Source organism: Saccopteryx bilineata, chromosome 4 (assembly GCF_036850765.1).
Source record: "Saccopteryx bilineata isolate mSacBil1 chromosome 4, mSacBil1_pri_phased_curated, whole genome shotgun sequence".
Taxonomy (NCBI): domain Eukaryota; kingdom Metazoa; phylum Chordata; class Mammalia; order Chiroptera; family Emballonuridae; genus Saccopteryx; species Saccopteryx bilineata.
The window spans coordinates 158,868,501-158,881,274 of NC_089493.1; the positions used below are offsets into that span (position 1 = coordinate 158,868,501).

The 12,774-nt window shown below is 45.8% G+C and overlaps 1 protein-coding gene across 5 annotated transcripts in view; it reads left to right on the forward strand.

The window, feature by feature from the left end:
• The window catches only part of TBC1D9B (TBC1 domain family member 9B), a 67,813-nt gene that overhangs the window by 29,699 nt on the left and 25,340 nt on the right, over positions 1-12,774 (forward strand). For all 5 annotated transcript variants that reach the window (XM_066272462.1, XM_066272465.1, XM_066272463.1 and 2 more), the window contains 2 exons: positions 815-1,022; positions 3,414-3,626. In XM_066272462.1, the coding sequence (XP_066128559.1) occupies positions 815-1,022; positions 3,414-3,626 (421 nt within the window). The remainder of the gene's footprint in view (positions 1-814; positions 1,023-3,413; positions 3,627-12,774) is intronic.

Here is a 12,774-nt window from a genome sequence, read left to right on the forward strand (position 1 = left end):
CAAGTAGGTCTGTGGTCTCTGCCACCCGGTCTGTGGGAATTGGCAGACAACGGAACAGATGCTGCTGGCAGCCCCTTTGGAGCGCTTCTGTTTGCACTCCTCAGTTGTAGCTTCACAGGAAACCCACAAGGCCAGTGCAAGCCCCAGGTTCCCACAGGCACTTCACACCCGTGTGCTCAGAGACCATGGCCTATGCCTGGAATCAGCGGTGCCCCTTTAGGACTAGAGCATTGTCAAAAGATGTCACTGTCCTAATGCAAGTGACAGGGTGCCTTTTGGAACTTTCTGGAAAGAAAACAAGTAGGGACAGGTCATGACAATCTCGGCACTCCATCAGGCTGTGCCTGCCAGGCCCTGTTTAGGCTGCTGGCAGTCTCCAGGACAGAGCCACCACAGGGCTGAGGAGCAGGGAACCAGGCTGTGGGCCAGCTGAGTGTGCCTTTCATATCAAGTGTAGCATTGTGTTTTAGTTTTAACTTCACAGGGTTCTTTTCTGGGTTTCTAGGTGGGGCTGGGTCTTCCCAGTGAGAAGCAGCAGGGCAGGTACAGGGACTGTGTGGGCAGTGCTGGTCACAGCCTGTCGGCCTCCAGGTGTCCTCCCACTGCCATCAGATCTCAAGAGCATGTTTGCTGATCACTCCTGTGCTGGCCATACGAATGTCCCACCTTTCCTTGGTTATTTAAGGTGCATATTTTATTGAACTCTAAGATCCCTGGTCATGATTTGCTCAAGGGAGGACCTAAGGAGTCCAAATCCAATGTGGAAACCCAACTCTTATCTTCTTCCCTCCTACCTCCACCCTGGTTTCCCCAGAGACCTAGACGCACGAGCCAAGAACGAGTACTACCGGGCCACATTCCAGCTGCCTGGGGATGAGCACCTGGATGGCCACACAGGCTGCACCCTGTGGACTCCGTTCAGTAAGCTGCACATCCCCGGCCAGATGTTCATCTCCAGCAACTATATCTGCTTTGCCAGCAAGGAGGAGAATGCCTGCCACCTCATCATACCCTTGCGAGAGGTGAGCACCCAGCCCCCACTGGCTCTGCCCTGCCTCACCTGGGTGGCCCCCCAGCATTCAGTGATGGGTACATTGTGAGTCTGCACCTCCCCAAGCTCCTGCAGGCCTCTTGGGAGTGGGTGCACAGTCCCGGGAGTCACCTTGCCTTGTGGGTGGACAGGGAGGGAGTTTGACATGCCAGGAGGGCTCACACTGGTACATAAGGAAACTTCAAGCAGGACCCAAGCCTCCCTGGTGGGAGTGTCCCTCAGTCATGCCTTCCTGGCATGCAGCTGGACTTTGGCACAGCCCTTCTTTGGCTGGGTGTGGAGGATGCTGACCCTGCACCAACTCCACCATGTCATTCAGAGGCCATTTCACTGTTCCTCGCTGACATCTGCCTTGTCGGTGGCTCAAGCTATAACCGTGTCATTGGAAGTCATCTCTCACTTGTAAGAGGTGGAAGCCATTTTTGTGTAACTAGTGAAAAATGTAGACGGTGAGGGAGAGGGACCTGGCCCAGACAGAAGGTAGTGGCCCCAAGATCAGGGCAGGCAGGTCTTAAGACTTCCTTTTCTTCTTGGCTCAGCAGCACAAACCCACTGAAGCTCAGTGAGGTTTTTAAGTTATGACCTAAATCACAGTATTTTGATTTTATTAAAAACCTAGAATAGTGAGACATTCCTGAATGTGTACAAAGCCCTCTAGTTACACGTATAGCTACGAATAGGTGTGGACTAGTGTCCTGTCTGGGTTTCCCAAGGAAAGAGAAAGGACTCAAAGGAGCCACAGCTCCAGGCTGAGAGGCTCAGAGGAGGCCCATGATCCCGTGGTCTCTGGCACCAGGCCCATGGATTTGTCCTGGGCACTGTACTGACATGGCCCCAAGGCCTAGGGGCTGGCTTAGGGGTCTCCTTAGGGCCCAGCTCCATTCCTCCTGATGTTTCTGGTAGCAGAGAATTTCTGACGGCTGGCTGAGCTGGGGAGCAGAACTGTCTTGTTGCTCACTTGGGACGGGCTCTGCACTGGCCCAACACTGGCCTGTCCTCAGTGTCCTGGCCAGAGAGGCTTCACAGGCTCCTCACTGGGAGCCAGCTGCGCTCTTGCATTTGCACACCCAATGCTCTTCTCACCTCATCCCGCACAGCATCGCCTCTCCCTATCTGCTCAACTGTAAATCAGGAGCCGCCTTGGTTCTGATGCAGCCTCATTCCTGCATCTTGGCCATAGCATGTCCCATCCCCTCCAGAACCACCACTTGAGACCCCGACATCTGCTTGGGCTACCTCAGGAGTGTCCTACACACACCCAACCCTTTTAGGACCCATCTTCATGCAGCAGCGAATGCAGTTTAAAACGTTAGAGCATGTCGACACCCTGTGTGGAATCCTCCAGCATCTTCTGCTGAACTTATGAGCTGTCTACCCCTTCTTGGATCTCAGCTCACATGCATGTAGACGTGTGCATACACACACACATAAACTCTACTCACATGGACTTACACATATCACACACTTGTGCGCAATACACATATGCACTGCGCACATGCACAAGTGTATGCTACACGCGAACCGTGTATACTACAGATAATACACATGTGTGTTCACATCCATGTGTGTACACATGTGCATCAGCACACGTACACACACCACCCCCGTACATGCACACACATCGCAAACATGCATATATTCATATGCATATACATGCATATACACACCATACACATACACACCCTGCCCTAGCTTCTCTGGCCTTTCTTTCTCCATCAAGCCAGTGTGGCATCTCACAGTGGTTGCTGGGCCTCCACCCTAGCTCACCTGGCTGTACCAGATCTCAGCGTGGCTACTCTTACCCTAGAGGAGCCTTCAGCACAAAGCAGTCCAGTGGCCTCCAGCTGGCCCTGTCACTCCCACCACCTCTGAGGAACATGTTTAGCCTGCATGGCCATTGTCTGTCCCTACCCCAGGCTGTGGGCTCTGCAGAGGCACCCCTGCAAGGCTGTCTGCTCTGTTCACACTTCGGGTTGGAGCTGGGTCCCAGACATACCTGTCAGCGGCTATTCCGGGAATTAGTGCTTGGGTGGGCTGCTCATCAGGCTTCAGGACAGGAGAAGAACTGGCCATTTTGGGAAGCTAACAAGGGCCGGCGACTAGGCCCACAGTCCTCATGACATACTAGCAGGGCTTGTGTCCACCCCGTTGACAGGTGAAATAACGAGGCTTAGACATGCACGTAACTTGCTCACAGCAGCAAGAGGCAGCCAGAGTGTGAATGTGGTGGACCCAGGTGCCCTCATTGGCTCACCACGCCCTCCCAGGAGAGGGCCACCTAGAACCGCTGTGCTCTCACAGTCACAGAACTTTCCAGCTTTACATCCCTAGACACAAACACCCAGTGTTTTTGCCTTCTCAGGTGACCATTGTTGAAAAAGCCGATAGCTCCAGTGTCCTGCCCAGCCCTCTGTCTATTAGCACCAAAAGCAAAATGACCTTCCTGTTTGCCAACCTGAAAGACCGTGATTTCTTGGTTCAGAAGATCTCTGACTTCCTCCAGAAAACGTCATCTAAACAACCGGGTGGCAGCAGCACAGGGAGGAAAGCCAGCGGCCTGGACTCGGCCCCAGAGGTGAGAGGGTGTCTTGGGAACGGGGGTGGGGGTCAGGGTCAGGGTCAGGAGAAGAGCCCAGGCAGCCCTGTGGGGCCTGCCACCACGGACCTGGTGGGGAGGGTCCCTGCTGGGTGTCGGGAGAGCCGTGTCTAGCCCCAATGGTCTCCAGTATCTGGCCACACATGCACTATCCTCCATCACAGGCCTCTGTGACCCTTATTTCCCACCCGCCTCAGTCCCATAGCACAGGAGACCCGCCACCCTGTGAGCCTGAGCTGCACTGTGTGGCCCTGTTTGGCTTGGGAGCTTCTCTGTCAGTCTTTCAATCTGAGATTCATACAGTGAAAGACCTCCTTTTAAAGATTTAACAGCAATCTTGTTGTTATACCAACAAAATTCACAAGAATTCCTGAATATCTGCCCTGGCCGGTTGGCTCAGCAGTAGAGCATCAGCTCAGCATGTGAAAGTCCTGGTTCGATTCCCGGCCAGGGCACACAGGAGAAGCGCCCATCTGCTTCTCCACCCCTCTCCCTCTCCTTCCTCTCTGTCTCTCTCAACCCTTCCCACAGCCAAGGCTCCATTGGAGCAAAGTTGGCCCGGGCGCTGAGGATGTCTCCATGGCTTCCTCCTCGGGTGCAAGAATGGCTCCGGTTGCAACAGAGTGACGCCCCAGATGGGCAGAGCATTGCCCCCTGGTGGGCGTGTCGGGTGGATCCCGGTTGGGCACATGCAGGAGTCTGTCTCTCTGCCTCCTGCTTCTCACTTCAGAAAAATACCAAAAAAAAAAAAGAATTCCTGAATATCAAATATTTGTATTCACATTTCCCCAAATGTAGATGTTCTTTTTATAGTTTTAATCATTGGAATTGAGGTACACATAGGTCATATGTTACAGTCAGTTGATGTCTTTTAAATTCCTCTTTATCTATAGAGTTCTGCTTTCCCTCTCTCTCTCTCTAAACTCAATTAAAAAAAAAGATGATGGCACTCTAACTCTGTCATTCCCTCCGTCTGTCAGCTGGAATATTCCTGTAAAGGGAAACTTCCCCTCCTCAATCATTTAGTGACCCTGAAGCACTCTTCATATGCACAAAGCAAAATAGTTTATTCTTTCCTGTTCTTCACCAATTGTTAAAATGATGAGTTGGTTATCTAGTATCCTCCAAATGTGATCAATTCACTTTTTGCGTTTACTTTTTACTGTGATTATGACCTTGCAAATTTAAGCCACTTTATGTGTTTCAATCCATGCGGTTATTATCTTTAGTCCATCTGTGACCTGAGGTGCTTATTTGGGTTGGCACCTATGTCCTTTTGACACAGTTTGATTGTATCTTTGCTCCCTGGTGTGACAAACCGTGCATGCTGTTGGTCATTCTGAAATTATAAAAACACTTCATGATTAGAAGAGTCCATATAAAAATCAGCAGCCTGCCATTACTGGGCACACATTCCCAATGGGCAGCACTGGAGCTGAGAGGCAGCAGATGCCCTCAGCTACCCAGAGCCCCACCTGGTCTGGCCCACAAAGGTCTATAAATTTTCCACCCTTGTAATCGATGCTTAGTAAGTTATTGAATAGTTAAGCAATGGATGGGAGGGGGTCCAGTAGAATCACTGTCCATTAGACATTAAGAAAGGTTTCTTGCCTGACCGGGTGGTGGCACAGTGGATAGAGCTTCAGACTGGGATGTGGAGGACCTAGGTTCAAGACCCCGAGGTCGCTAGCTTGAGCATGGGCTCATCTGGTCTGAGCAAGGCTCACTAGCTTGAGCCCAAGGTCGCTGGCTCAAGCAAGGGTTCACTTGGTCTGCTGTATCCCCCTGATCAAGGCACATATGAGAAATCAATCAATGAACAACTAAGGAGCCACAACGAAAAACTGATGTTTCTCATCTCTCTCCCTTCCTGTCTGTCTGTCCCTATCTGTCCCTCTCTCTGACTCTCTCTATCTCTGTCACAAAAAAAAAAAAAAAAAAAAAGGTTTCTTGCCTGACCTGTGGAGGCACAGTGGATAAAACATTGACCTGAATGCTGAGGTCACTGGTTCGAAACCCTGGGTTTGTCTGGTCAAGCACATATGAGAAGCAACTACGGGGTGATGCTTTTCACTCCTCCCCCCATCTTTCTCTCTATATATAAAATTAATAAATTTTTTTGAAAGAAAGAAAGAAAGAAAGAAAGAAAGAAAGAAAGAAAGAAAGGAAAAGAAGGAAGGAAAGAAGGAAGGAAGGAAGGAAGGAAGGAAGGAAGGAAGGAAGGAAGGAAGGAAGGAAGGAAGGGAAGGAAGGAAAGGAAGGAAGGAAGGAAGGAAGGAAGGAAGGAAGGAAGGAAGGAAGGAAGGAAGGAAGGAGAAAAGAAAAGAAAAGAAAAAAGAAAGAAAGAAAGGAAGGAAAAGAAAAGGGTTTTAAAGGAGGTTAGGCTTGATCTGGGATTTCAAGAAAGAGTAAGGTTGGATTGGGTGAAAATGAACATGACCTGGAATTTTGATCTGCCTCCATGAGGCCCAGCACTACTCTTGCCAGGGCCTGACAGCAGAGTAAGCACGGACCTGTGGCCCCATTCAAGCTCCATTCGTTCACCCAACACACCTTTATTTGCATTCCCCATAGGTGCCAGGCGCTATTCCAGGACTAGGAACAAAGACAAAATTTTGAACAGTAGATAAAATTCATGCCCTCTTAGAACTTATATTTTAGTGAGAGAGACAGTAAGCAAATATCCAGTATGTTAGATGGTGATAAGGGCCATAGATGCACATAAAGCAGGATCAAGGGATTGGGAGTGCCAGGGGGCAGCAAGAGTTCTGAGCAAGTGGCGTTTGAGCAGGACACTGAAAGAAGTAAGGGAAGAAGCCAGCCTAGAGGCCAGATTGAGTTGGTCACAGCCTACTAAGACAAGTGGAGACCAGGTGAAGGAGTGAGCTGGAGGAGGAAGCAGGTAACCAGCGCATGGAAAGCTTAGACCAGTGGTCCCCAACCTTTTCTGGGCCATGGACCAGTTTAATGTCAGAAAATATATACAAATTGTCCTCACGCTGGCAAGAAATCATTAATAATAATGGCAATTATATTATTTAATAAAGTTTATTGCCGGTAAGAAAAATTTGTATCTTGTTTTATTCCAAAAACGGACAGAACTTTCCGGTAGACCTTATATTTTCACAGACCGGCTTTTAGGGTGGGATGGATAAATGCACAAAATAAAATTATGCAACTGGCGTAAAAACTGGTATTTTTAAATATAATTGTCGAACTTACGAGACAAGCGTCAAGAGTGAGTCTTAGACGAATGTAATAGAGGGAATCTGGTCATTTTTTAAAAATAAAACATCATTCAGACTTAAATATAAATAAAACGGAAATAATGTAAGTTATTTATTCTTTCTCTGTGGACCAGTACCTAATAGCTCATGGACTGGTACTGGTCCGCGGCCGGGGGGTTGGGGACCACTGGATTAGACTCTTGAGCTTTGACTCTAAGCTAAAAGGGGAACTGTTGGAGAGTTTTGTCAAGATGAGGAGAGGAACAATCTGTTTTAACAGAATTACTCTGGCTACCATGTTGAAAATGGTTTAGAACACTAGTTTTCAATCTTTTTACACTCGGACCAGTGAAAAAAGAAGGATTATTTCAGAGACCAGTAAGGCAGAAATCACGCTGAGCATAACCAAATTCAACTAAGAACACTGGGTCTGTGATAGTCATACAACATCAGGGTGGTTAACGCTTTTGCCAACTGGCACGAAATTTCTAGTGCACTGGTTTAGGCATGTGACTGTTGGCATCTGAAATGCAGTTCGTCCAAATTGAAAAAAGCTGAAAGCATAAACTACACATCAGAGGCTGAGGATTTAGTACAGGGGTCCCCAAACTTTTTACACAGGGGGCCAGTTCACTGTCCCTCAGACTGTTAGAGGGCCAGACTATAAAAAAAACTATGAACAAATCCCTGTGCACACTGCACATATCTTATTTTAAAGTAAAAAAAACCAAAACAGGAACAAATACAATATTTAAAATAAAGAACAAGTAAATTTAAATCAACAAACTGACCAGTATTTCAATGAGAACTATGCTCCTCTCACTGACCACCAATGAAAGAGGTACCCCTTCCAGAAGTGCAGTGGGGGCTGGATAAATGGCCTCAGGGGGCCGCATGCGGCCCACAGGCTGTGGTTTGGGGACCCCTGATTTAGTATGAAAAGGAGAATGTAAAATAGTTCTATAATTTTTTTTTGTATTTTTCTGAAGTGAGAAGCAGGGAGGCAGAGAGACAGACTTCCACGTGCGCCCAACCGGGATCCATCCAGCATGCCCACTAGGGGGCGGTGCTCTGCCCATCTGGGGAATTGCAGCTGGAGCCATTCTAGTGCCTGAGACAGAGGCCATGGCGCTATCCTCAGCGCCCCGGCCAACTTTGCACCAATGGAGCCTCGGCTGTGCAAGAGGAAGAGAGGGAAAGAGAGAAAGAAGGGAGAGGGGGAAGGGTGGAGAAGGAGATGGGCGCTTCTCCTGTGTGCCCTGACTGGGAATTGAACCCGGGACATCCACACACCAGGCTGATGCTCTACCACTGAGTCAATTGGCCAGGGCCAGTTCTATCAGGTCTACCGGAAAGTTCTGTCCGTTTCTATCACAACAAGTTTTGACATGTAAGCACATGTTTATTTGGCACATGTGTGCCTCTCTATTTTTATCACTTAATGTATACATACTGATGTAGCAAATTAACTAAAACAAAGTTGATTCACGTTAGTCTTATGTGTGAAGCCATAGTGTACCCATGGCTACTGATAAAGTTCATTTACGCCACTGTAATTTTTACGAATTTCAACAAGGAAGAAATGCTACAGAAGCATGTAGAAATTTATTGAAAGTGTTTGGTGAAGGTACAGTTTCTGATAGGACATGCAGAAGATGGTTTGAAAAATTCAAAACAGGTGATTTCGACCTTTCTGATAAGCCACGTTCTGGGCGACCATCTTTGATTGATGATGATGTTGTTAAGACCATGTTGGAGCAAGATCCTTTTCTGACAATATCGGAGATCGCAAAAAGGCTTAATTCAGCTCAGCAAACCATTTCGGACCATATTCGGATTATAGGATTGGTGTGGAAATGTTCAAGATGGGTGCCACATGAATTAAGTCAGAAGAATTTGGATGATCAAGTCATCATATGCACATCTCTGCTTGCTCGGAACAAAATCGAGCCCTTCTTGAACCGGATGATAACTGGGGATGAAAAGTGGATTACCTACGAAAACATCGTAAGCAAAAAGGCATATTGTGAACCCAGAAAACCTAGCCCTTCCACCTCTAAACCAAACTTGACTCTGAATAAGAGAATGTTGTGTATGTGGTGGGACATTCGAGGACCAATACATTATGAGCTTTTAAAACCGAACGAAAAGCTCAATTCAGAGAAGTATTGTCAACAACTGGATAATTTAAGACAGCAGTCCAAGAAAAGAGGCCGGCAGTGTTCAATAGGAAGAACATCATACTGCATCATGATAATGCCAGGCCACATGCTGCTTTGGGGACTCGTCAAAAAAATTGCAGAACTAGGCTGGGAAATTCTTTTGCATCCACCATATTCTCCGGACTTAACACCCTCTGACTATCACTTGTTTTTGTCCTTACAAAATTTTTTGAAGGGCAAAAAATTCAAAAATGAAGAAGATATGAAACAAGCACTGGTTCAATTTTTCGTATCAAAAGATAAAACATTTTTCAAAAATGGGATATACAAATTGCCCTCACGCTGGCAAGAAATCATTAATAATAATGGCAATTATATTATTTAATAAAGTTTATTGATAGTAAGAAAAATTTATATTTTGTCTTATTCCAAAAACGGACAGAACTTTCCGGTAGACCGTATATAATTTTTTACATTGATTCCATGTTGAAATGGTAATATTTTGGTTACACTGTATTGGATTAAATAAAATATATATATTATTAAAAGTAATCTCACCAATTTCTTGGTTTTTAATGTGGATACTAGAAAATTTTAAATTACAATAAGAAAACAGCTCTCATGCTGTTTCCCTGGGACAGTGTTGGACTGGAGCATGGCAATGATAGAAGCAGAGAGAGACCGGATGGTGGGGACAGCAGTCCAGACACAAGGTAACAGAGCCCTAGTTGAGGATGGCAGCAGTAAGGCTGGCGAAGAGTACTCAAATTCAGGATAGATTTTTTTATTTTGTGACAGACAGAGAGAAACAGAGAGAGGGACAGACAGACATGAAGGGAGAGAGATGAGAAGCATCAATTCTTCTTTACAGCGCCTTAGTTTTTCATTGATTGCTTTCTCATATGTGCTTTGACCGTTGGGCTACAGCAGACTGTGTGACCCCTGCTCAAGCCAGTGACTTTGGGCTCAAGCTGATTAGCCTTGCTCAAACCAGATGAGCCCACACTCAAGCTGGCGACCTCAGGGTTTCGAAACTGGGTCCTCCTCATCCCAGTCCAGTGCTCTATCCATTGCACCACAGCCTGGTCAGGTGATTTTTTTTTTTTTACTGTAGTAAAATTCACATAAAATTTACCACCTTAACCATTTTTAATTGTATACTTTAGTGGCGTGAAGTACATTCACACTGTTGTAAGACCATCATCATTCTCCATCCACAGAATTTTTTTCATCTTGAAAAACTGCATATCTATACCATTAAACACTGACTCCTTGTTTCCTTATCCCCCTCAGCCCTGGTAACCTCATTCTTTCTGTCTCTGTGAACTTGACAATTCTATGTACCTCATATGATCATACAGTATTTATTTTTTTGTTATGGCTTATTTCACCTAGCATAATATTCTGTTTACATATATTTTACATGTATGTATGTGTGTGTATATATAGTACAATGGTCGGGAACTTATGGCTCGCAAGCCAGCTGTGGCTCTTTTGATGGCTGCATATGGCTCGCAGACAAATCTTTAATAAAAAAAATAATGTTAAAAATATAAAACATTCTCATGTATTACAATCCATTCATTTCCTACCACTCATGTTCATGGTTGCGGGTGGCTGGAGCCAATCATAGCTGTCCTCTGGGACAACACCAAATTTTTATTGGATAATGTGTAATGTACACAGGTCGTTGTGAGGTCAGGAAGTAAACTTCCCTTCTTTTAATCAAGTAATTAGCTAGCTAATTGCAGAAACCCTTTTGACAAAGAAGATGGCTAAAAGAAAAAAGATGAGGAGTATCGTACTTTTCAGCAGGAATGGACAAAGGAATTCGCTTTTGTGGAGAGAGCAGGTTCTGCAGTGTGTCTAATATGCAATGATAAAATTGCATCCATGAAACGGTCAAATACAGTGTGTCCATAAAGTCATGGTGCACTTTTGACCTGTCACAGGAAAGCAACAAAAGACGATAGAAATGTGAAATCTGCACCAAATAAAAGGAAAACCCTCCCAGTTTCTGTAGGATGATGTGGCAGCATGTGCGCATACGCAGATGATGATGTAATACCGTGTATACAGCGGAGCAGCCCACGGCCATGCCAGTCAAGATTTGGACAGTACAGAGGAAAGTTCAGTGTGTTCTGTGGCTCGCTAAATTTGAATCCGTGACCTAAGTGCAACGTGAATATTGGCACGTTTATAATGAAGTGCCACCACATAGGAATAACATTACTCTGTGGAATAAGCAGTTGAAGGAAACTGGCAGTTTGGTGGAGAAACCCCATTTTGGTAGGCCATCAGTCCGTGACGAGTCTGTAGAGGCTATACGGGATAGCTACCTAAGGAGCCTTAAAAAATCTGTGCGTGAGCTCACATCGAACTGCACTGAATAGGTATGAAACTGGGAGAGTTTTTCTTTTATTTGGTGCAGATTTCACATTTCTATCGTCTTTTGTTGCTTTCCTGTGACCGGTCAAAAGTACACCATGACTTTACAGACACACTGTATAAAGCAGCACTTTGACACACGCCATACTACATTTGCATCAAAATATCCATCTGGGGACAGCAGGAAGAAGGCATTTCAAGAGCTATTGTGCAGAGTGCAAGCCAGTCATCAGAAACTCCGTGTTTGGACCCAACAAGGTGACTGGAATTTGGCTAGCTTTGCTGGTGCTTTAGCAATTGTGAGAAACGGAAAGCCATTCACAGATGGAGGGTATGCCAAAACATTTATGCTTGATGTTGCCAATGAACTCTTTGACGACTTTTTGGATAAAGACAAGATAATCAAACGAATAAAAGACATGCCTCTGTCAGCAAGAACTGTTCACAATCGTACCATCATGATGGCAAATCAAATTGAGGCAACACAAGTGAAGGACATAAATGCAGCACCATTCTTTTCTCTCGCTTTGGATGAGTCAACAGACGTAAGCCATTTATCCCAGTTCAGTGTGATTGCAAGGTATGCTGTCGGTGACACACTAGGTGAGGAAAGTCTTGCTGTTTTGCCTATGAAAGAGACAACAAGAGGGGATGATTTATTCAAGTCTTTCACTGAGTTCGCTAAAGAAAAAATCTACTGATGGATAAACTTATTTCGGTGTGTACTGATGGTGCTGTGTGCATGGTGGGAAAAAACAGAGGATTCGTAGCGCTTCTTTGTGAACATGAAAAGAGACCCATCCTAAGTTTTCACTGCGTCCTACATCAGGAGACGCTTTGTGCTCAGATGTGTGCAAGCAGCTTGGTGAGGTGATGTTGCTGGTCATTCAGGTGGTCAACTTTATTGTTGCCCGAGCTTTAAATGATTGCCAGTTTAAAACTGCTGGATGAAGTTGAGAATAATTATCCTGGGCTGCTTCTGCACAGCAATGTGTGTTGGCTGTCAAGAGGGAAGGTGCTCAGCCGTTTCGCGGCTTGTCTGAGTGAAATTCAGACTTTTCTTGAAGTGAAAAATGTCGAGCATCCTGAGTTAGCTAACACTGAGTGGCTCCTGAAGTTCTACTATCTCGTAAACAGACTGAACATCTGAACCAGCTCAATGTGAAAAATGCAAGGCATTGGAAATACAGTCTTACTCTTCAATAAGCAGTGTTTGCATTTGAAAACTAGCTGGAACTCTTCATCGCTGACATTGAAACAGGTCATTTACTACACTTTGAAAAACTGGGAGAGTTTAAAGATGCATACACAGTAAGTGACCCTGCTCAACATCTTGATCTCCAGCAGCTA